Source organism: Manis pentadactyla, chromosome 2, assembly GCF_030020395.1.
Source record: "Manis pentadactyla isolate mManPen7 chromosome 2, mManPen7.hap1, whole genome shotgun sequence".
NCBI classification, from domain to species: domain Eukaryota; kingdom Metazoa; phylum Chordata; class Mammalia; order Pholidota; family Manidae; genus Manis; species Manis pentadactyla.
In genome coordinates, this window is record NC_080020.1 from 201785208 (window position 1) to 201811509 (window position 26302).

The following is a 26302-nucleotide window of genomic DNA, read 5'->3' on the forward strand; positions in this document are numbered from 1 at the left end:
CACATTGGAGTGTGTGTGTATATATGTGTGCACATATGTAGCTACACTAAGATTTGTGCACATTTAACTTGCACGTAACGTTTTTTTTTTAATAAATGAAGGAAGGGAAGATGGAAGTGTAGGGGAGGAAAAGTAATTTTCCTTCTGCTGTTCTGAACTCTTGGCTGAGCCCCCTGTAACGGAAGACAGATAAACAAGAGAAAAACAAGTTTATTTAGATGCATATCTCACATATACCTGGGAGTGGATTTGAACTCAGGATTAATTAATAAATACCATCTTAATAGAGAAGGGGAAAAGGTGTGTGGGTCTCTTAGGGAGAAGTAAATGATTTCTAAGGAAGATGACTGGCACATTAGAAGAACAGACTGGGGAGGCCTGACAGTCTGACAAAGTTGGTTGGGGTGTGGTGTGCAGTTCTGGTCTCCACTCCTGTGATGAGTCCATCTTCCCTGGGTGCTGAAACTCCTGAGGAGGGGATCTTTGCCTCTGTCTTTAGGCAGATGGGGGAGTTCAGAGAAAGCCTCTCCCTGCATTTGCTAGTTTTCAAGTGCCTACAGCTAAAAATAATCAATATGCCAGAGCGGCATATTTTAGGGTGGCATGTTCTGTTACCCTAGGGGAGGACGATGCGAGGAAGGGACAGGGAGGGGGTAAAACAGAAAAAGGGAAAGGGAAGGAAACCTGGGGCTAATCATGTCAGGAGAGGGTAGGGTTTTCATGGAAGAGTGATGACCAGTGTCCCTCACAGAGGTCACGCCACCGGGCCGCCTGTGTAGAGTGACATGGATATGGGTTGTGTCTGTGGCGGCTGCCCTGCCTGGCCTCCCATCTCACTGGTGTGTGTCCTTAGGCCTGTTGAGTGAGTGACCTAGAACAGACCCTGGCACTGAATCTGAGCCAAGCAGGCAGTAGAGATCCTCAGGGCAAGGGCGCACCTGAGAAATCTCAGCTTTGTCTCTCCCAGCAGTGCTCCCAGCAGTGCAATGGCCACGTCTGTGGTTTCCTGAGTGCCCTTCCAGACAATCCCTGTGTTTAGATTTGATAATGTTTAATATTAAAAAATAATTAAGGTCTATAATTTAATTTAAAAGAATTTCCTTCTATTTTAATGTGAGGGTTTCCCATAGAAACCACTTCAGCTTTGGAGGCTGTGAATGGCAGCTTTATTAATGGAGCCATCTGTAGGCTTTCTTAGCTTTTCTAACAATCTGTTACACTGCTCATCGCTTCCAGTGCAAACATTGTTTATTGTGATGGAGGCTCCGGCCAGTCATCCAGAGGGGAAAGCCTTCCCTGCGCGCTGATGCAAGGACAGCTGATTGCTCTCTCTGTGCTCGTCGGATGCGGGGCCTTCACAGAGCAGGTGGGGCAGAGCCCATGAGCTCTCCAGGGTGGCTGTCGGTGGGTCAGATGCGCTTGTGGGCAGGGCCCCTATTCTCTTCTTTTACACCGAGACTAGGGAGAGGGGGCCTTGGGGCAGCACAGACAGTACCTAATGAGACCTGCAATGAGAAATGCCTTTGTAATTTCAGCCCTTAGGTTTTGATGGCAAAGTCCTCATTTGTCCCCAAGGAAGGGCTGACCAATGGGTCAAGTGGAAAACTGGGTGGATCTCTCTGATCTCCAGGGTCCTGTGAGGGCTTGAGTCCTAAACACATTCTTCCAAGAGATGGGACCTTTGGCTCAGCTCAGTATTAATTCATCTTCCAAATGGAAATGTCAAAGCCTGGCAAACATTTCTGCTAATGATTCTGGGGATGAGATATTCATGGGCAGCAAACAGTAGGTCACAGGAAAATGGATTTTGCCGATGAAGCCGGGGGCCCGTCACTCTCAAGGGAGAAAGCCTGATAACCGAATCTTAATTCTGTAGCAGTTTCACGAGGGCTCTGCTGAAGAGTGGAATTCTTTTTCTTATCATTTTGTTCTGAATAAGGGAGCCTAAGCCTGGGGAAGGCAGCAGTAGGGCGGCTTTAGGAGAGGGTTTCCAAGGCGGGGCGTGAGCACTGCTGACACTCCAGTCAGAAAGAAGGGAATCCAGTGAAACACAAGTGGGGAGAGGGCTTTCAGAATGCCCCAGCAAAGGGATTCTGCGGCCGGGACCCGCCCAGAAGCAGTCCCCTTCGGTCAGCGGTGGTCAAGAGCTGCCTTGCTGCCTCTTGTCGGAGGGGGGTACCAGCAGGCAAATTCTCGGTGCTCCCAGGCTGCCCCCTGCCCCTGCTGGCCCAGACACTGAGCTCTACAGCCACGCCTGTGACCAGCACCCTCCCTTGCCCAGTTCCGTCATGCCCGCAGGCCTGTGTGGGAGCAGAGCCGCCGCTGGGAAAGCTGAGCGCCCGGTTTCACAAGAAGCAATGTTTTATTTACCTGTAGGTGAAGCACCTCAAGTGTACAAGGACAGCAATTTCATAAAACACTTGTATTAAGGCCCATTTTCCACATTTCTTTCAAAAGCATAAACGGGAAGGTAAACTTTCTACATTATTATTGTTTTTAAACTTTTTATTTTGAAATAAATATAGACTCACAGGAAGTTTTAAAAATAGAGTCTGGTGAATCTTCCCTCAGCTCTCCCCAAGGGTGAGATATATTGTATAATATAGAATATATATAATATATAGTATAGATATATCATGTATATATTTAAGATCACGTATATAATCTCTTAAGATCATGAGATGGACTTCATCACCACAAAGGGAATGTGTCTCTCTCCATTCTGACATCCCCTCTCCTCATTCCTGTCCCCCCCCAGTCACTAATCTATTCTCTCTCTTTGTAGTTTTATCATTTCAAGAATGTTATATAAATGGAAACATACACTTGGTCAACTTTTAAGAGTGGCTTTTTTCACTCTGTATAATGCCCTTGAGTTTCTATGTTTACACTTAAGTTTGCATGTATCAATAGTACCTTTTTATTAAGTAGTATTGCATTGTATGGCTTCCACAATATTTTTTAAATATCAAAATTTAACTTTTTGGATGTTATCTATTGCAGAATTTAAGCAATGGACAGGGGGTTTCAATAGATGACAAATACCGGATTCCTTATAGGAGTATTTACTTCCCACATTTCAAGTCATACACTATAGGATGTAGTTAGAATTTTCTAATTTTGAGGGAACCTGATTTTGCTTGCTATATACCAGGTCTAAAATGTCCAAGGCTTGTCTTTGCACCCTTATTAGGCTCCATGGGGGCAGGGGCTGTATCTTTCCCACTATCGGATTCCCTTCTGGGCCGAGGCATAGTTCCTTGCATGAGGCAGGTTTGTGACGCACACCTGGCGAATGAATGACTCCTTGCCTCTTAGTCTACATGAACTCCCAGGATTCCAGCTGGCTACCACTTTGAAGGTATTGGCAGCATGATACGTTTTTATTGCAGAGACTGAAGTCTGTAGAAGGAAGAAGAGCTGACTTATCTGGGCGTTCGACTTACACAGCTATGGTAACTGAAATAGAGTTCTATAGTCGACACAGTAAGAGAATGCCAGCCTCTGGTTTCTCTGCTTCCCACCAGGTTTCCAGGGCAGCCCACCCCAGTGTTGGCTAAATGGGCATCACTGTGCAGAGGTGAGCTCCATAGTACCCTGTGACCTTTCCCAGGATGCACTCTGGCTTGGTGGTCATATGAACTTCAAGAATGAAACAGGATCACCAGGTATGAGGGCTTTGTCTTTTATTAAAAAGTTATTTTTCCTTCTGAGGCCATTGCTTCTAGCACCTCCTTTGTTTTTAGTTCCTTTAGTGAGATCTGGTGAAAGTAAACCCTGCCAGTTGATGTTGGAGCTGACTTTGTAATCCCATCGAGATGGTCAGTCATGGGCACCAGCAATCATGCATATTTATCTGTCAATAGTTGGCCCCCTAGGAGTATCTGTTCACAGGACTGTGTGTTTACCTTGCTGAAGAAAAGGACAAGCAAGAGCACAGCCCTGTGGCTGAGCATGGGGCCCAGCAGAACCTCCAGCCTTGCTGTGGGAAGTTTGGGTTGGGGAATGAGGACAAAGTGGAAAAAGTATTTGGCTAATGGTTGAAAGAAGTTGCCATTTCAGTGAAATGATTATTGCCTAAAGGTTGGAAATTAAGGGAGCAGTGTCTCCTAATAGGTTGAAATTGAACATTAGGGCTTGAGGACACAAGTGCCTGACCATGGCCAAAGGTGGCAGGAAGAGCAGGTGTTTCCTGGCAGCAGGCACCACAGTGAAGAGCCCAGGAGCTCCTCGGCCTGCATCTGGTTGTAGGGATGGCAGGAGAGGGGACTTGTACATGAGCAGGGTCCTTCTAACTGTGATCCTGTTTTGACTTCCAAGCTGCCTTTTTCAAAGCCTGGTCACCTGTAGTTTTTCTTAAATTGTTATTATCAGAAATTCAACCTATTTTCATTCTTTCTCGCTGTTGTAGTCACTAAATCACTGTCATACAGTAAACATCTACAGGGCACTAGCAGTAGAGCATGGTGGTCAGCCACAGGGACTCTGGGGGGCAGGGGATGTGGCTTCAAACCTTGGCTCAGCCACTGCTAGTAGTAAACCTGGCTTCTCTGTTTCTCAAGTTTCCTGTCCACAGAATGGAGGTAATCACATTTAAGATGGTTGAAAGAATTGAATGAGTTAATACATGTAGAGTGCTTAAGTGTTAGATAACGGCTGAGCAGCATTTAGCTATGTGCATGTGCCATATTTTTACCTATGAGCATGTAGGTGTTTTTTGCCCATTTCTTCATGTTTTCATTGAGATAGATACAGAAGTGATACCCTTAAGTTTTTCTGCCAGATTTTGGATTGGTAAATGCAGTTCAGTAAGCCCTAGTTTCCTGAGGATGTCACCTATGGATACAGAAATGAAACAAGCTGACATTTCCAGAGGAGACAATGAAACTTCCTTTTCTCCATTTGGGGAAATTTTTTATTCCTCTGTCTTCTTTATATTAGAGCATTTAAAGTTACTCTGGAGACCTGTTAATGAGAACAGAGTAGAAAATCAGGTTTCTTTTGGAAAAGGTGAACAGATTAGCACAGAAGGTGTCACGTGTTATCCGAGACCCTGTGAGGAGAGCAGGAGCTGCCCTTTGCAAATACTTTTATTTATTTTTTGGAAAAATGCCTGGAGACCTTCCTGTGGTGCTTGAGGAGTCTGGTCCTGGGCATCCTAGACAAAGGCTGCTTCTCCAGCAGGGCGACCCAGACCTGCAGCATCACTGTGGCCACTGACCTCACCCACACCCGGTGGGAGGACTGAGGCTGACACAGCCCTCCTTTCATCACCTTCCCCAAATCCCTGAGACTCTTTACCTTCGTCCTTTCCTGCTTCCTGTTACTAAAGAACGTCTTTCTCTTAGTGTAAGTGAAAGAAACATAAACCTAGAGGTTATAAAACACGAAGTCCTGGTGTGGCCATTATCTAGGTAAACGAGCACGGAGAAACCGGTTATTTCATCTCTGTAAGCCACCTCCTCACCTACACGGTAACTATCACTGTCCCCATCGCTGAACAAGAGCCAGGCCGTTTGGGGCATGCTTGGCCAACCACGTGCTCACCCTGCGGCTGCTCATGTTGATTCAAGGCCTGCACATCTGCCCCTCAGCTTGTCATCTTATCCTAAAAACGTTGCCCTTATTCTTCATTTCAGTTCCAGCTTAAAGCTGGAAACCTAGTTTCTTCTAGAAGTTACAGCAACACCTCAATGTGTCCAAAATCTAATTATTATTTCCCCATAAGCAAATTCCCATTTTGGAACTTTTAAATTGAGGTATGTAAAATAAAACATACAAATCTTAGCATACTGCTTGATGACTTTTAGTATGTGTATACACTCATGTAACTGTCACCCAGATCAAGATACCATACCAAACATTCTAATTTTTTTCATATATTTCATCCATTCACTCCTCCCCTGTGGCAACCACCAGTCTGTTCTTTATGAGTCTATTTCAGTTTTGTTCATTTGTTTTCCTTTTGGATTCTGCATGTAAGTGAAATCGTATGTATTTGTCTTTCTCTGACTTACTTCACTTAGCATGATACCCTCTAGGTCCATTTGTGTTGCCACAATGGCAAATTTCATTTTTTATGGCTAATATTCCATTCTGTACATGTATCACATCTTTTTTATCCATCCATCATTCGGTGGACATTTAGGTTGTTTATCTTGGCTATTGTAAGTAATGCTGTGATAAACATAGGAGTGATATATCTTTTTGGACTATTTTGTTTTATTCTGGTAACTTCCCAGAAGTGAATTCCTGTCACATGGTATTCTATTTTCAGTTTTTTGAGAAACCTCCATACTGCTTTCCATAGTGGCTGCACCAACTTGCAATTCCACCAGCAGTGGACAAGGGTCCTCTTTCCTCCACTTCCTTGCCAACATCTTTTTGTTGTTGTTGTTGTTACTATGAGCCATTCTGACTGGTATGAGGTGATAGCTTTATGGGTTTGATTTGCATTTCTCTGATTAGTGATGTTGAGCATCTTTTCATGTGCCTGTTGGCCATCTGTATGTCTTCTTTGGGAAATACCTATTCAGGTCCTCTGCCCATATTTTAATTGGATTTTTTTTTTTGGTTTTGAATTGCATGAATTCTTTATGTATTTTGGATAAATAATACAGCCCTTTATTATATCATTTGCAAATATATTCTCCCAGTCAGTTGCCTTTTCATTTTGCTGATGGGTTTCCTTTGCTGTACAGCTTTTTAGTTTGATATTGTTCCATTTATTTATTTTTGCTTTTATTTCCCTTGCCTGGGGAGACATATCCAGGAAAAAATGACTAATGCTGATGTTCAAGTTTATTGTCCATGTTTTCTTATGAGTTTTATGGTTTCAGGTCTTACATTTAGGTCTTTAATCCATTTGGGCTTTATTTTTGTGTATGGTGTAAGAGTGTGATCAGTTTCATTCTTTTGCATGTGGCTGTCTATAGTTTCCAACACTATTGAAGACATGGATCTTTTTTATTAACAGGATAAAAACCACATTGTTTAGTTGGTTTGTTCTGTTGCCCACCAGCCATTTTTGTCTCCTAATTGGTGAAAAAAGAATACCTACCCCAGGACAGCCTCTCATGGGTTAGTATATGTCAGTGACCATGAACATATATATTCACAGTTACCAAAGATCATGAATGTAATGGTGAAAAGCCCTTCATTTCCAGGATTGTAGAACTGGGGAACGTACAGAATACTCTCAATCGAATCTTCTTAAGTAAAAATTTGTACCAACCAACTTACTATGGTTGTGGTGTCCAGATTATCTGTGTCACTAAGCAACATGGGAGAGATGGAGAAAACAGAGAATGCAATGTCTTGCTGAGTTTAAAGACATGAAGGGCTAATTACTGGGGAAGTCAGGTCAGGTAGGTAAGCAGGATTGGCCAATGTTAAACATTAGTGAACATATAGGCATGAAATAAATTAGAACAAAGCTATTTCCTTATTAAATTGAAGCATAAATCAGAAGTAATTTCCTTTAATATTATGAGATGGAGTTTGTTATCACCAGAATGGTTGTATCCATAGCAGCAGCCTACTGATAATTGGACAGCCATGGAAACTAGCAGTATAAATGAAGAGTTAAGACACACTGGGACAAATGAAATACTTCGATTATTTTATTTTTTAATCTTCAAAATTTTCTGTCATGAGACAGGAATGCATGATATAAATGGCTCAACATCTTCACATGAAACACTTGGATTCATTTTCATTCACAAGTTTTTCTAAAAAGATCTACAATTTCATAATCCTACCCCCTTCTAACCATTATCACAGATTTTATTGACTGTTAAACAGTAGTTGCCAGCAAGAGTGCTGGACTGCTTTCTGCATATTAGTAGTGTCTTTTGAAACTACCACCCAAGAGTATCACAATTATAAATCTCATTGTACACAGCAACCCCAAAGGTGACTGATGTCCCCAAAGAAACTTCTTGCTTATCATGGAGCCCTGAATCTCCAGGCACTTAAAGAAATGCTTGTTCTTCTCTTAGAACTACTTCATCTCATAACATTTTTCTTACAGGGACTAGCACATGATGACCTGACTCAATCACCACTCAATAGGCAGATACATATGCCCAATACATACTGATGATCTCTGTTAATATGTACAGAGCATACTGAAGAAAGACAGGTTGCCTGGAATCTACATCTCCTGTTTTGAAAAGAACTACTTTGAGGTTTTTTTTTTTATGAACAATTGTAAACAAAAGAGATATACACATAGAGATATACACTGAGTATTTTCAATGTGGTGTACATCATCTTATATAGAGATACACACAAACACAGAGTGTCTACACTCAACTCATAACACACACCCACACCCTTACATACAGCATGTCAATATAAATGTGAGTGTCCTTGGGAGTTCACTGGAGTTTGTATATTACCAAATGATGATGAAATACCTGATTTGTATTACTCCTGAGAAGATACTAGAAGGGAATGACAGTTCTGATGCACTTTGGAATGGCACAATCACGTAAACACTTGCATACTTAAGACTTCTGAACTCATCCAAAGTTTCTAAACATGATCTAACCAAAAAAAGGGGAAGAAGATATCAAATCAATGCAGCGAGTTAAAAAATAAAAAGTTTTTTATAATCAGAGTATAAACAAATATATAGGAAATGCATATTCGTCATTAAAGTAGGGAACACATACTTAAGAAAAACATAGTTACCTGACAAAACTTAAACAAAAAAACTATCCAATGCATCATAATACATGTACTGCCCCAAATAGCAGAGGATAGCCACATTAGAACTGCAGGGCTTATAGCAGCCCAACCAGAAAAAAATTACCATGTATGGCAAGTCTGTTAAGTATGCAATTTATAAACAATTACTGTTGTTCACATTTCTATAAAAAGAATTTGCAGTTTGCTGTATATCCCTCAATAAAGTGTATCAAAGTCAAAACTAAAGCAGTGAATTTCAAGCACCAATTAGATCATTTAAATTTACTGTTTGTATTTTGCTGTTATTGAAGGAACAAATTATGACAGAGGCTAAGCTAAAATTAGCCTAGTAATCTTACAGTTTAGTTTTTAAAGGCATGTGGTTTTTTTTTTTTTCCATTCACTTGAATGCCAAACATTCACAATGTTTAGGCCAGTAAGGGAATCCTTGGAGGAATCCATGTAATTCTGAGTATCAATGATTTAATAATGTACATTAAAAGCTCTGTAACAAACCACTGCTTAGTTCTTAAGATAAAATAGATTTGGACGTAAGAAGTGAAGGGATTGTTCCCATGCCTCAGAAAAGGCAGCACCTCTCCAGGAGGTGGACGAGCACATCCGGACACCGCTGGCAGCGGAAAAGACCACATCAGTTATTCAAGAAGGTGACACCGTTGCTTACAGCAATACTGAAGGCTTTCTTAACTAAAAAATTTCCACTAGACATTTGCAGTGGGAGGACATCTCAGTAAAAGAGCAATTTTTTTTCTAATTTCTTTTTCTGCATCAGGGAAAAAAAAGTAGCAGTCTGAGCCAGTAGATGAGTAACAGTGTTTGTGGTGCCTCTGGTTGTTCCTGAAGAAAAGATGTTCAAATAACAAGGGGTTTATTTTAAATTGAACAACTGCTGTTTTTGTTTCCAGTATTTACATCATACCACTTACATACAGTCACTGCTGAGACATAATTCATGTTTCAGTCTGTCCTACTAATTAAGTTTGGTTAATTTTCAACACACACCAAACAGCCTTTAGGTCAGCTGCATTTGAGAGACTGAAGATAAGACGACTGAAGAAAACAGATCACGTGGAAACCAACATTCGATCAACAGTGATTCTCCACCCCATCCCGGCCTGTTATCTGAACCCTATCACAAGGTCACATGCAGCTGAGGGAGAACAGCTGCACTGCAGTCCTGCTGTTAGGATAGGGGTGGAAGGTCTTGCTGGTCCTCCGTGAGAGCAGCTTCCCTCTGCTGCTCGCTGACCTCACTGGATAGCTCTTTGCAAACAGGCTCCCCGAGGTCTTCACTGCCCCCTTCACTCTGCTCCTCGCTGTGGGCTTCGCTGGGCTCCACAGCCTGTTCCAGGCTGTTCTCCAGAAGTGTGAGAGAATTGCTTAGTCTACTTTCTTCCTCAGCTGTCTCATTTAAGGGCTGGGAAGGAGGCAGAGTGGGTGCATCAGATGGCATGACGCTTTCCATGGAAGAGATGGGGACTTTGGTTAGAGGAGTATCTGTTACAATCTCATTTGGAGGCAAGGACAACTTTTCCACAAGTTTCCACTGAATGATGCTCATGTCTTTCCCACCAGTTGAAATTAGATGACTGTCATTATGAGTAAAACTGACATTGGTGACATGGCTGCTGTGGGCACTGTACTTGTGACTGGGAGCCTATATGAAATAAATCAAACAGGAAAATTAAACTCATTCTTTACAAGCCTGCTTATAGCAATGGGCTAGGTAATAAGGGTGTATGTAACAGGTAAGCTTATGAAACAGCTACCTAACAGTTATTTCCTCTTAATACCTATTTACATGGGAGAAACAAAACAGAATAATTGGACATTTGTACTTTCAGACTGGACACTTAAAAAGAATTGAAGTCTATCTCCTCTGGATGTCAGGTTGGTATATTTGTCAGAGCTTAGTAACTTCCACTAGGAGAGATTTTACTAGGTTGGCAGTTCTTAAGTTTTATGCTGGTCATACATCTAACAAATAAAACATCTTAGTATCTTTAGGAGAAATTTGTAACTGCCAAAAAATCAAAATAAAAAACTAGACAATAAAAGTGAACAGAATGTCCTCAGCTGTCTTCTGTAACTGTCTCCTTGACGTTCATGAGGAAGGAGAAGACAAGCAGTGCCTCCTGGATGCTCACGGACGGCCCTGTGCTCCCTCTGCGCATTGTGCTATCACGGACAGTAATTAGTAACCCTACAAATAAGTTCTCACCATCAACACAAAATTATCCACAAATGAAAGGCCCTACAACACTAGTTTTTATTAAACCGAGTTTACCTTTGCTTTGGAGCAGGGATACTGAAACAGATGGACTTTGCAGAAGTCATCAGCAACAGCTATCACCTTCCTACTGCGGGATCGCACCAGTGCATTGATATCTGTCCCATCAGATCCTTCTGGCCAGACACCTTTAATATGGAAACACGGGGGTGCAGAAAAATTAGCCTGAAAGAAATAACTGCGGATAATATATAGGCTTATTAATTTTAGATTTAATAAGATTTTTAGTATCTTATTATTTTCATCTCTGTCCCAACTCTTAGCTACTACATTTCCCTTACGAATTTCTTAGTGGCTCAACACTTACTGCAAATGATGTTTTACTCAATATGTAACTAGTAATAAAATTAAACCAAAACAACCTCAAGGCAGCAAATTTCGCGACTGACTCAATAGTAACCAGCAGGTGGCGCTAATAAACTCACTTTTAGCTTGTCTCACCTCAGTAATAAGCTTTTCCTTTTTAAAGTTTCTGTGTGGAGGGCACATTCTTAGTTATATAAGGTGCAGAAACAAAACCATAGCATTAATTCTTCAAAGTAGACTCTGGGTAAGCTGTATAAGATTTACACTCTCCCCTGATCCCTTTCAAGCAGGCACTTAAAAGAAAACCTCATAAAGATTTCTTTCATAATCGAAATGCATAGGCCATCCACTAGTCACCATTCTATCCCACAGAATTTCCCAGGAACTATTATTTATGTCCAGAGATAAGACAGCAAATTTATTCTGAATTATTATGAGGCACTCGTGACAATGTTCAACATAACTGCACAAAACTCTAGTAGACTAGATGAAAATGACAGAATAGGTATGGGTTGAGATACTGGCCTCCTGCAGTTTAGTCCTATTCCAGAGAACAAATATATTTTTGGTAAATTTGCTCTAAAATAAGTCAAAGCACTTTTTGACTGACATCTCTTAATAAGTAAATAAATACTGTCTCATTAAAACGAGCAGGTAAGTTATCAGCTATTGGCCACTGCTTCAGTTTTACCTAGAATAATGAAGTTGTTTATGGACTAGTTGGGTTATTGTTTTTCATTTCTTCCTAGACTAGTAGGTTATCTCTACAGCAGTTGTACTAGAGAACAGGTACCTATAATGGATTATTTTTCTAATGCATACAGCATAAAGAAACGTTCAGAGCTATGATTATGCTGGAGCAAAGAGCATCTTTCAGAAGGCAGAGATACAACTGTTTACAGGGAAAGTACTCATATTTTGGGTACTGCTTTAGGTATTGGTACCACATCCATATCTAGTATTTTAATTACTGAGTACAACATCTATTTTTAATTCTTTGGAAACAAGACTTTATTATTTTAACTTTTCTGTTTGTCTCCTTTTTCAGAAGGATGCCTACAGATTGGAACAGGCTTAGAAAACTGTCACAGAGGACAGATTCAGTTTTACCTAGAATAACGAAGTTGTTTATAGACTAGTTGGGTTATTGTTTTTCATTTCTTCCTAGACTAGTAGACTTCTCTGTCTCTACAGCAGTTGTACTAGAGAACAGGTACCTATAATGGATTATTTTTCTAATGGAAACGTCCAAAACATCAAGTTTTATCTTTAAATAATATCTACTAAAAATGCCTTTACATTTCAACAAATGGTGCTGGGACAACTGGACATTCACAAGCAAAAGAGTAACAACTGTTGACAAGGATGTGAAGACACTGCACGCTGCTGGTGGGAATGTAAATGGAAGTCACTCTAGCAGACGGTCTGGCAGTTCCTCAAGAGTAAACACAGAGTTACGAACTGACCCTGCAATTCTATTCCTAGGTGTATACCCACCAGAAAGGAAGACATGTCTACACAAAACTTGAACACACTTGTTCAAAACAGCATTATTTATAGTAGCTGAAAAGTAAAAACCTAAGTGTCTATCAACTGAAGAATGGATAAACAAAATATGGTACATATGTAAAGTGGGATACCACTCAGCCATAAAGTGCTATACCAACATGTTAGTTCCTACAGGCACTGAACCTTCAAAATATTACACTAAAGGAAGAAGCTAGTCTCAGTGGATCACACGTTGTATGACTCCCATCTATATGAACTACCCAGGACAGGCAAATCCTCAGAGAAAGAAAAGAGATCAGTAGTTGCTGGTTAGGGGAGTGACTGCTCATGGGGTTTTCTTTAGTGACTGCTAGAGGGTTTTCCTTTTGGAGTAATGAAATGTTCTAAAATTGGACAGTGATGGTGGTGGCACAGCTCTGTGAAGATACTAAAATCACCAAATTGTAAAGTATTTTTTTATTGTAGTTGCTATACATAATTATATTGGTTTTAAGTGTAAAACATACTCAATTTTATGCTTTAGGTGAATTATATGGTAATGATATCTCAAAGGTATTAAAAAAGCCTTCACAAATTCAAAAGTTTCAATTTTCACTTGGAGGGAAAAAAATGGGAAGGTACTCTGTGCTGTTGTATAAATTCCTTTCAATTGTCTTTCATATTTGTTGGGGACCAAAAGTCTGCTGGATTCTGCAGAGAACAAACCTCATACTGGCCTGCAATTCTATTTTATGTCATAAATGTATTTTGACTCCGAATCTGGCGTTAATAGTGATTAACTAAAGAACATATACAAACTATTTTTCATTTAGAAATCTAAGCAAGTAATTATTATATACAAAAACACCCATAAACTACCTTTTCCCATCAGGTGTCATGTTCTTACCAAAGACTTGAAAGCCTAGTACACAGGTGTATGTCGTCCAATCGATGTCCTTACAATCCGATCGATTTCTGATTAGTTTGCAGCCACTTGGAATGTCCCCTTTAAATTCAGAAACAGGAAGTGTAATCATAGTGCTGTGTACAAATTGTTTGAAAGTACATCTTGATTCAAACTAGGCACGTTTACTTGTATTTATAATCCATACACTGAAAAACATCAAGGCATATTTGAAAAGGAAAAGAAAGTGTTTACTCTAACAGGGTTTATAGAACTGCAAACTGTTGCCCACTGAAGTTGTTCTTTTTTCTTTAAAAAGCATAAATGCCCAACCATTATACTCCTTCCTGCCTCTGGTAAAAGTTAAACACAAAACCATTCAGAGCAGCATCAATCTCTCTAAGTAATTTCTTATGACTACATGTCTAACCATTTGAATTAATTTGTTACTTTCTTGGATAAGTGAACCATATTTGAGATTCTTATTAGACAGTTAAGAGTAACATATGGTTTGTCAGGTTAGAGGCCAGCATGCATTTTCTCTATGCAATTCATATTCCATGCAGCCTGTTCATTAATGCCCCTGACAGACACATTTCAGCTTTATGTGGTCATTTATACTTACAGTACAGTATCTCATAGTCTCCCGAGTTAGACATTATGTATTTGTTGTCTGGGGACCAGTCAAGGTGTGTTATATAGCTGGAATGTCCCTAGGAAATAATAGATCAACTATTAGAAAGCAGTTAAGAGTTCTCAATGGTGAACAGTTTAATAGTTAGCCAATACTGTTGAGTAGTCATTCACCTGGAATTCCTTAAGTGCAGAGAGCAGTACTACACCCACCAGAACCCAACAGGACTTAGCAGGTCTTTAGCTCTTTTTCAGTCTGTCTTATTGGGAACTGAAGATGCCAGTAATGAATGAGAAGATCTGGCAACTTTGGTAATGAAAGAGATCTCACCACAGTGGAAACATTTAGCACTTGGAACCCGGGAGTATCCTGTCGGGCTCTCCATCTAGATACCAGCAACAAGCACCCACTCCTTGTGTTAGAAACTCCTGAGGAAGAGTCTCAAACTTGTACCTTAAAGGACACCACAACAGATATCATACCCTCAGGCTTTATTTCAAGTCACCCTATCCCTGTTATAGTGACTTCATTTTTGAGACTGATGTATTGGTCCCAAGTTGTTCACAGAGAGTATCCATGGTACGTCCCAGGGGCTGAGGAACAGCACACATACACAGTCATATAATGGTCTCCTAGAAAAACTCCTGCTCCCAATGAGTATTCTGGGTTTTGTACTCCTTCAGATCAGCATCTAATACAATCATCTGACTCCTTAAAACCTTCCTCAAACAGGGAGACAGATATCTTTTTCTACTTAGGTTTTACTAACACTGTGGGAATTAAAACATTAAACTGCTAAATGCTGTATTTTGTTAGCTTCACATGCATTTGATGATTTCTAATAAATTATTTCAGATAAATCACAGAGGTCCTACAGTTTACCAAAGTCAGTGGAGACTCAAAATCACTTATGTACTACAGTCTGTGGTAAAACAGACAGGCACACCTTGGAGATATTGAGAGTTTGGTTCCAGATCACTGCAATAAAGTGAATACTGCAATAAAGCAAGTCAAATTAATTTTTTGGTTTTCCAGTGCATTTGAAAGTTATGTTTTAGCTATCCTGTAGTCTTATCAAGTGTGCAACAGCATGTCTAAAAAAAAAAAGTAAATACATTAATTTAAAAATATTTTATTGCTAAAAATGCTAATTATCATCTGAACTTTCAGTGAGTGGCAATTATTGATCACCAAAACAAATTAATCATAATGAAAAAGTTTGAAATATTGGGTGATCAGTAAAATGTGACACAGAGACATAAAATGAGCAAATGCTGTTGGAAGTTGGCACAAATAGACTTGCTCAATGCAGGGTTGCCACAAACTTTTGTTTGTAAAAAAATACTATCTATGAAGTGCAATAAAACAGGATAGGCCTGTATTTGATGTCTATTGTACTTTTTGAATTACCAGCATTCTGTGCACATGGTTTTATTTTTTAACTTAATGAATTCAAAGCACTTTAGGTGTTTACATGAAGTACTCTAATTATTCCATTACCCTTCTGAAGTCTAACCTGTCCTAACAACCTCTCTGGAGCTATGATCTACCCCCACAGTGTTGCATGGCAAATACACATATTTATACGTTTAAATTAAGTTACATGAATTTGAGAACTGTGAAGTTGTTGCCTGAAATCACTAGAGATTGGAAAGGAGTTTGGGAATCCCTTGCCAGGAAGCCAGGAGATCTACCAATTTAACAGGAAATCAATTTTCAAAGCCAGAAAGACATATGGTTAATGGATATTTTCTGATTATGGCAGGAGATGGGGTTCACACAAATCCTTTCCATAGTATATCTGAGTCTGATGCCTGGCTCTGGCACCTGGAGTAGCCATGCTTCTAAGAAAACTGTTGCTTCATGAAGAGTCTAACCAGGCTAGTAATGGCAAAGTACAGTCTTCCAGGAAATATCCTAATGTACAAAGAACTTAAAATATTGTCTGAATCTGTCAAAAGACTTCAATAGTGTCACCTTGAAGAATATCAAAAGCATTGTATGTATACATGATATTCATGTAACTCACATCTGTGTTGGAAACAGAACATTATTTAGAAAGTAAATCAATATAAAGTATTCTTGAAAAGGACTCGAGTAGGAAAAGTTCTCAAACATTGAAAAGGAAGTTATTTTATACTGGAAAACAAAGTGATAATTTTTTTCCCTTGGTATGGATTCCAGTAAATAAAGAAAATATTAAATGCAACTCTGGGGGACTACAATGTTACCTTTCCCAGATACCCATATCAGACTGTCTTTCCCCACCCAACTCTTACAGATGCACAGCTTGGGGGAAAAGAGCCTCAAACAGCTCCACAAGCACAAGACACAGGGGAGCAAAATCTAGTATATCCTTTTGGAAATAAACAGGAACATATTCTCAGCTGGCACTTTCATTACAGCCATTAAGTAGCTTAATGATGTAACCATGATAATGATGGAGCCCAAGAATACTACTCCAGAAAAATCATAAATACTTTAGCTAAATTTCTGTCAACTGCATGGAAGATCATCCATGCAGGGGTGGTGGTAGAAGTCACTGAATGGAGTTTCTGGGAAAACTTAAGAAAACTGACTTAGTACGAACAGTGTCTTCTTCCCCTTGCTCTGATCCTTTCTTCCTGGACCTAGAATGTGATGGCTGGAGTTCCAGCAGCATCTTACTACAGGAGGATGGAGTAGAAAGGAAGAAGGATTCTGAGTCCCTGCTGATGTCTTTTAAATGAGAACATACCTCATTTGTTTTAGTCACCAGGTACTGCAAAATAACTCCTAATTGTTAGAGTAATTTTGAATTCTACTGCTTTATTGAAATATTTTGTTAGTTTTATGGTTCTTTTCTTGGAGATCTCTAGGTAGACAGTTAAAAAGTCTTTTATTCTTTCCTTTTTGATATATATTTTCAATTACCAAAATGCTAGCAAAAAGAACACTTCTTACCAGCTCTTCTTGCCTACTCTAACAGACTTGGTAATCCTTTCCAGTACATCACTGCAGCATCAATAAAGAACTCTGAGTAGTAATGTTAAGATGTACACAGGAATTTGAGTCAAACAGAAAGCTATTATGTTGGCATTCAGATGCAGAACAAAATAATCTTAATCCTATTGCAAATAGAACAGAACCTTTAGGTCACTCAGAACTCTTTCATGGAAGAAACACAATTGTTCGTAATCAGAAAACTATTTTTGAACTTTCCTAGATTCATATGTTAAATGCTGAAAACCTGCCTAGATACAACCCAGGGCTTATCTAGTTACTGAGAATAATGCTGCTGCTGTGAGTAACACCTAATGGTTACTGAGTACTCTCTATTTCTCTATGGCATTAAGTTTAAGTACTTTCCTTATATTCTCAGTTCTAAATCTCACAGCAAGCTTATTGAAAATGCACAGTTAGTAGGTGAAGAACTTTAGGAGGCAGAGAGAGGTTAAGTAATTTTTCTGAAGTCACATAACAATAATTGGTGGAGCCAGAGTCAAACTCACGTCAGATGATTCCGGACCAAAGTGCACACAGCATTTAAATCATGCTTATCTTTTACTCATTTCTGTAACACCGAAGATAAGCAGAAAGTAATTTAAACATTGCATTTTAAGAAAAGGAATTTAAAAGTAATCAAAGACCTTTTCAGTACATTTTCAAAATAGTATAAGAAAAGCTGGAAAAATGTGTGGAAAGCAAAACTATAAAACCTCACAACACTTACTTAGGGATCTTTGAGGAAATCAGCCAGTAGTCTTCAAATTATTTTTAGCTATCAAAGCCATTTGTCATTAAATCTTCTAGAGAAGCCAAATATATAAAGCAAATAAAATCAGACACACACCAGCCCAGTCCCACCGTCAAATCTTAGGACTTTGTAGGAGACAAGTTAAAAAGAGCTTCTGGTTTCCAAAGCCTCCTTATAAACTGTTTTACGGCGGTAGTCACAAAATCAAACTGCTTACAAAGTGAATATATGATATAACCACAAACCCATGAATTCTATAGTCAAAGCACTTTTTCTAATATTTACTAAACACTAAACAGGTGGATGATGCTCTCATTCTAAGTAAAATAAAAAGGTTGTTCTGTTCTAAATTATATGATTGAATTAAGAGCCACAAAATGCCACAGGATCAGTCAAGTAGGCTTAGAGTGTGCTGGCAGCGGGAGTGGAGAGCCCGAGGGCAACCGGAAGACAGTGTGCTTCCACGCAAACACAGCAAGTGAGAGGGCAAAGACAAGCCGCAGAAGAGGGCACAAGGCTGCCACAGACCCACAGCACACAGGATGCCCTCAGTCTACCTCTCTTCCCCTCTATCCCTCAGCTGCACCAGAGGTCCGGCTCATGACGAGCAAATTATTTTTTGGAAGATCACTGGGATTCCTTCAAAGAGATGGGCCAGTTATTTTGTCCTGCACCTATTTTTGCTTTGTTTCTAAAGTAACAAGGATTGCACGGCATGAGAACTAAATCCGAGGGTTAGAAACAGGAGAGAGAAGGGAAGGGACAGGGTCTGTGAAAAAGAGATTCAACCAAAAGTGCTCTCAGCTAGGCCCTTCTAGCATATGCCGAGGTTTCCCAGGGTTCTAAGGATTAAGCAGACACACATCAAAGATGTAACCCCGTCTTGATCACCTTTGGAGACTATTTAGTTTGTTCATGTACTTACACTGTAAGGTAACTGTATTGAGATTGGCTTTATCAGCAGGTTAGAACATAAAATAAAGAACCATGATAAATGAGCTTCTGCTGTAGTTCCCTCAGTTTTCCTACTCATCAAATAAGTCTTCATATGCTAAAAGTTTTGTGGTTCTAAATGAGATCAGAGTAACATTTTTAAAGAACACCTCAAAGATGGAATGAATACTGAATCTCCAGGTTTACAGTTCATGCTAATTTTTTTTTAACACTGTAACTTTGAAAAAGACAAGTATCAAATGATTTCACTCATCTGTGGAGTATAACAACAAAGAAAAAACTGAAGGAACAAAACAGCAGCAGAGTCACAGACTCCAAGAATGGACTAACAGATACCAAAGGGAAAGGGACTGGGGAGGATGGGTGGGAAAGGAGGGATAAGGGGGAAAATGGGGCATTATGATTAGCACACATAATGTAGGGGGTTGGGGACATGGGGAAGGCAGTATATACAGAGAAGACAAGTAATGATTCTATAGCATCTTACTACACTGATGGACAGTGACTGTAATGGGGTATGTGGGGGGGGGACTTGGTGATGGGGGGAGTCTAGTAAACATAATGTTCCTCATGTAATTGTAGATTAATGATACCAAAAAAAAACAAAAAACAAAAAACTAAGCACTGTAATTTTAAATGGGTAAGAGTAAATTTCAGGAAAATCATGGAAAGTACTTGGGGTCGGTAGAAAATAGAAATGCTTCAATAAATGAAAGAGCAAGTTTTGTGTTTCTGGAAACTGGTGGCTCTCTCCCAGGAACCTCTGAGGACTAAACTTCAGAATTAACGTCAAATAAATCAAAGCAGAAAAAGGCAATGAAGTTGAGAGTTATAACAGCTTAAGGTCAGCAAGTTGAATACAACCTGACTGCATGTATGAATCTATCCAAAGAGAGTGGGGGTGGGGATTGGGGTAGGGTGGCCAACATAGAAAAAGAGGAGTCATGAAGCAAATGTGAGTACAACCCATCTCATGTCTACAGCAGAGGGACCTGAACTAAGAACAGTGCCAGTGGCAGCTATGGCCCTATCGTGGACAGAGGTGCTGAGCTTCCTCACCTTCTGATTATACTCTGCTTTTATGCTTTTATGTGTACTTTTTTTCCCTAAATGGAAGGACTGAGAGGATGCTGGTGTATTGTCCCCTTGGCATTTGTATACCTTACTTTAAACGAATAAACTGGAACTATGATTATGAGTTGGTTTTCTAAGGCTTCCTTATAGAGAGAGAAAACTTGGCCAGAGGAAGCCAGGATTCAATCCTTATCATTTACAGCTCTTGTAAACTGATATTTTATAAATCAACTTTGGAGAACTTAGATAATGTAAGTACATCTCTATAAAATGGATCACCTTATTTCTTAGCTTTTTAAGCTGCAAGCAAGGCTGTGGCCCATAATGACCTCATCAAGCATGCCATGGGTGAAAGGCTCATCATCAGCCAGTGTCCCTTTACCACGAGGTGCTCCTTCCCATCCTTCGGTACCAGCCACCTTCTCAGCTGACATTTCCACATAAGTAATGCCGCGAAGGGGGACAGGCTCCAACTACTTGGCTACATTTTATTAGGGAGACATTTCTCCTTAAGTTCTAAGTATGCTTCTGCAGCTACAGTGGTTGCTTAAATATTGACTAGGAACAGGAAAATATTGGAAATATAAAAGAATTGTATTTGTATTTGGAATTGAGTGTCGCCACATTTTAATAAAGACCCAATCTGCACAAAAATCCTGTAATAGGAACTGTTATAATCTCTAATTTTAAGATAATAAAATTAAGATTCAGAGAAGTTAATTAACTTGCTTAAAGTTGCAAACTAGTAAGCAGCAGAGCCAGCATTAGCTCAGTTTTTTCTGTCCAAATCATAGCAGACAACAGATAAATGCACTTAATATGAAACTCTAAGACCAGCTGGTAGAAGCAGACAGCAAGGAGAAGTGGCAGCTGGAAGCAAAGCACAAAACAGAAGGTAATTAGGAAAGCAGAAGAGCTCAGCCTTTCGTTGTAGCCTCCACCAGTGCTGTAAACTTCAACAGCTCCTGAGGATATCTCAAAATAATACTTTCAAAAGCTGCCTAATTGGAGGTTAAATCTTGTACAATTGAGAAACTTGCCATTTCTTAACACTTTCAAGTTCATTCTCATTATCCAATGCTGCTCTGTCCTTTCTGGATCAGTTGCACTGTAAAAGCACAATACAGTAATATACATACTGAAAAATATGAGGCATTATCATACATTGCAAAGTTTGCTCTACTAAGAGAACAAGGTTCAGGCCCCAAGATCTGCCATTGTGTCAAGATTCAACCAAGGGCAAGACATTTATCTTCTCTGAAACTCAGTCTCTTCATCTGTAAAATCTGATGATTCCACAAGATTGAATCATCTTTGATATACTGTTTATTAAGACATGGACTTTTTAAAAAGGTTACGGTAAAAAGTAATTAAGAAAAATTCAGTACCTGGTAGGGTAAACTTCAGTAACCTGAAAATTCCTTTCAGTGGACTATTTCATTTAATCATGCTGCACAGTGAGGTATTATGGTACTATTCCATATCAGATAATAAGTTAAACTGATTAAAGGATAGATTTAAATGAACGATGATTCATAATTGTTTTCAAGGCAAACAAAAATATTTTGGATAAATACTAAAATTTTGAGGTTGCTTGTGGACCAGTTTATAGGCTGGTTTTTAACATATGGTATGAAATGTACAAAAAAACCCCAACCACCCAATAAATAAATAAATCATATCTTTGAACAGTAAGTGGGGCCTGGGTTTTGCTTATGTATATGCTTCTAAAAACTAATTCTTTTATAGAACTGTTTTGTGGTAAAGACTATTAAAAGATCTGTGCCACTAATTTATCAAATGATTTGTGAATCCTAATTTCCTTACATACCAAGCTACCTCATTTCCTATAGAAATAATAGTTACACATATTGAGCACTTACTGTGTGCCAAGAACTATCCTAAGTATTTTACATGTACTAACTTGTGAAGTTGAAATTGCTATTACCCTCTTTTCATAGATGAGAATGGAAATAGAAGATGTAAGTAACTTGCCCAAGATCAGTCTGTAAGTGGTGAAACAAGAATTCAATTCAAATCCAGGGTAGTCTCACCCAAGTATAACTATTATGTTATACTAACTGCTTTTCTCAGCTCAACTGTGTACTTTTTTAAGGACAAGGAACAGAGCATATACATATTCCCAGTGCCTAGAACATTTCTCTGGTTAGCAGACTATGTGCCATAAGGTAAGCACTCGGTATAGCTACAGAATTAAATCTAATCTTCATCTTACAATGAAGTCAGTCAGAAATGGGCAACAAATTAAAGGAAATGTGCTTCTGTTAATTCTCTTAATGCAGACAAATCTCCATATAAATTACTTTACTTTTAGTGGTAGAGAGGTGATACGGGCAACCGCATGGGGTGGGCAGGGACATGATACACTGGGATTAAAAGTGAGATACCCTTTCAGACCTGCTTTATTCAATTTTCAAAAAGTGTTACTTTAAGGGTTTCCTATGGAAATAGTTCTGACTTAAGAAGTCACCTTAAAACTAGTTAGAGACAGAGGAGAGAGGAAAAGATGGCAGTGTGAGTATGGTGGTGGAAGGTGGAAATCTTCTCCCAAAACCATACATATTCTGAAAATACAGCAAATACAACTATTCCTAAAAGAGTGACCAGAAGTTACAGTACACCAGCCAGTCCACATCTGTGAGAGCCAACATCTCACGGAAAAGGGTAAGGTACAGAGCCGCCATCTGGCGGGACCCAAGCGTTCCCCCAACCCCAGCTTACCAGTGGGAAGAAAACAATCAGAGCGGGGAGGGAGTGGAAGCACAGGCCTGCTAAATAACCAGCCCTAGTGATCTGCCCCAGGAGCACAGACACACATTGCATGGTGCCCTGGATATTAGAGGAGCAGAAAAGCAAAATCCAAGACTAAGACTGTGAGCAGGTGTATACAGCTGGCTGCCCTTGGATGAAAGAAAAGCAGGCACTTTAAAAGTCTTAAAAGGACAAGAGTTTAACACGTGGACAAAATCATCTGGGCACACTCAGCCCAGCAGGCTGGGAACTTTAAGGAGCTTCAGGTGCCCTATTCCCCGGTTGGCAACGCAGCTCCAAGGGCCCTCACCGCGATAAGCAGCCTGCTGTTTCTTCCTCCCCAGTGGCAACTGTGATCAAACTGGCTGTCACCACCATTGCTGCAGACCAGCCAGAGAGCAGCCCCGCCTACAGCAACCACACAGCTTAACACAGAGGCTGCTCCCTGCCTGTGGCTAACTGACCCAGACCCAGAGGCTGCTCGCTGCACACGGTTGACTGGAACAGACAGTGGATATGGGAGCAGAGACCAGGAGGCATGAAGAGGCTTTGTTCTCATGGCAGAACATGCACCACTCACCTGCAACCCATGCCAGTGCCCTAGGCCATCCCAAGAGCCACCCCATCCACAGCAGGTTAGGGGTTTAACCCAGAGGCTGCTCCCTGTGCATGGCTAACCAGCACAGACAGAGGAGACAGGCCTGGAGACTGGGAGGCACGAAGGGGCTTTGTTCTCACAGCAAAACATGTGCCGCTCACCTGCAACACCCGCCAGTGCCCTAGGCCATCCTGAGGGCCACCCCGCCCACAGCAACTCAGGGGATTAACCCAGAAGCTGCTCCCTGTGTGCAGTTGAACAGCACAGACAGTGGAGACCAGCAAGGCAACCCGCAAGCAGGAAGGGACTTTGGTCTCTGAGCTGACACTCATACCACTCGCCAGCAACCATTCCCATCACCATGAAAAGGCAGAATAACTTTGTTCAATCCAAAATCCCTCAAACACCAGAAGGAGGGCTTGGTGAGACTGAAATCACCAATCTTCCTGAAAAAGAATTCAAAGTAAATCATAAGCATGCTGATGGAGCTACAGAAAAATATTCAAGAGCTAAGGGATGAATTCAGGAGGGATATAACAAATGAAACAAACAATGGAAGGATTTAAGAGCAGACTGGGTGAGGTGGAATAGAAATCAGAGAACTGGAATACAGAGAAGCTGAGGCAGTGAGAGAGAAAAAAGGATCCCTAGGAATTAAAAAATATTAAGAGAACTGTGTGACCAATCCAAACAGAACAATATTTGCATTATAGGGGTAGCAGAAGAAGAGTGAGAAAAAGGGATAGAAAGTGTCTTTGAAGAAATAATTGCTGAAAACTCCCCCAATCTGGGGAAGGAAATAGTCTCTCAGGCCATGGAAGTCCACAGATCTCCCAACACAAGGGACCCAAGGAGGAAAACACCAAGACATAATAATTAAAATGGCAAAGATCAAAGACAAGGACAGAGTATTACAAGCAGCCAGAAAGAGAAAAAAGATCACCTACAAGGGAAAACCCATCAGGCTATCATCAGACTTCTCAGCAGAAACTTTACAGGACATAAGGAAATGGTACATTTAATGCAATGAAACAGAAGGGCCTTCAACCAAGAATACTCTATCCAGAAAAATTATCATTTAAATTTGAAGGAAGGATTAAACAATTCCCAGATAAGCAAAAGTTGAGGGAATTTACCTCCTGCAAACCATCTCTATGGTGTATTTTAAAGGGACTGCTCTATGCCTCAAGCTAAATAGCTGTCACCAGAGAAGATAAAACCACAGCAAAGGAAGTAGACAAACTAAATACGAACTAAATGCAAAATTAAATCAGCTATCCACAAAGTCAGTCAAGGGGAACACAAAGAGTACAGAATAAGACACCTAACATATAAAGAGTGGAGGTGGAAGAAAAAGAAGGGAGAGAAATAAAGAATCATAAGTCTGTGTTTATAATAGCATAATAAGTGAGTTAAGTTAGACAGTAAGATAGTAAAGAAGCTGCCATTGAACCTTTGGTAACCATGAATCCAAAGCTTACAATGGCACTAAGTACATATCTATCCATAGTCATGCTAAATGTAAATGGACTGAATGCACCAATCAAAAGACACCGAGTTACAGAATGGATAAAAAAGTGAAACCCATCTATATGCTGCCTACAAGAGAATAACTTCAAACCCAAAGACATACACAGACTAAAAGTGAAGGGATGAAAAAAAGATACTTCATGCAAACAATAGGGAGTAAAAAATGGGTATGGCAGTACTTGTATCAGACAAAATAAACTTCAAAACAAAGAAAGTAACAAGAGATAAAGAAGGATATTACCTAAAGATAAAGGGGTCAGTCCAACAGGAGGATATAACCATTATAAATATATATGCACCAATACAGGAGCACCAACATATGCGAAACAAATATCAACAGAATTAAAGGAGGAAATAAAATGCAATGCATTTGTTCTAGGAGACTTCAACACACTACTCACTTCAAAGGACAGATCAACCAGACAGAAAATAAGTAAGGACACACAGGCACTGAACAACACACTAGAACAGATAGACCTAACAGACATCTACAGAACTCTACACCCAAAAGCAGCAGGATATATATTCTTCTCAAGTGCACATGGAACATTTTCCAGAATAGACCACATACTAGGCCACAAAAAGAGCCTCAGTAAATTCAAAAAGACTGAAATTGTACCAACCAACTTCTCAGATCATAAAGGTATAAAATCAGAAATAAACTGTATAAAGAAAACAAAAGGCTCACATACATATGGATGCTTAACAACATGCTCCTAAATAATCAATGGATCAATGACCAAATTAAAACAGAGATAAGCAATATATGGACACAAATGAAAACAATAGCACAACGCCCCAACTTCTGTGGGACACAGCGAAGGCTGTTCTAAGAGGAAAGTATATAGCAATCCAGGTCTATTTAAAGAAGGAAGAACAATCCTGAATGAACAGTCTAAAGTCACAATTATTGAAACTGGAAAAAGAACAAATGAAGCCAAAAGTCAGTAGAAGGAGGGACATAATAAAGATCAGAGAAGAAATAAGTAAAATTGAGAAAAATAAAACAATAGAAAAAAATTAATGAAACCAAGAGCTGGTTCTTTTGAGAAAATAAACAAAATAGATAAACCCCTAGCCAGACTTAAAAAAAAAAAGAGAGAGAATCTACACACACATAAACAGAATCAGAAATGAGAAAGGAAAAGTCACTATGGACACCACAGAAATACAAAGAATTATTAGAGAATACTATGAAACCCTATATGCTAACAAACTGGATAACCTAGAAGAAATGGACAACTTTCTAGAAAAATACAACCTTCCAAGACTGACCCAGGAAGAAACAGAAACACTAAACA

At 39.7% G+C, this 26302-nt stretch overlaps 1 protein-coding gene across 4 annotated transcripts in view; it reads right to left on the reverse strand.

Moving 5' to 3' along the window:
• Nucleotides 1-7604: 7604 nt before the first annotated feature.
• Nucleotides 7605-26302, reverse strand: part of EML4 (EMAP like 4) — a 193181-nt gene continuing 174483 nt past the window's right edge. For all 4 annotated transcript variants that reach the window (XM_036925586.2, XM_036925587.2, XM_057497260.1 and 1 more), the window contains 4 exons: nucleotides 14329-14416; nucleotides 13707-13805; nucleotides 11003-11133; nucleotides 7605-10372 (listed from right to left, as the gene is read on the reverse strand). In XM_036925586.2, coding sequence (XP_036781481.2) covers nucleotides 9899-10372; nucleotides 11003-11133; nucleotides 13707-13805; nucleotides 14329-14416 — 792 coding nt within the window. In that variant the 3' untranslated portion in view covers nucleotides 7605-9898. The remainder of the gene's footprint in view (nucleotides 10373-11002; nucleotides 11134-13706; nucleotides 13806-14328; nucleotides 14417-26302) is intronic.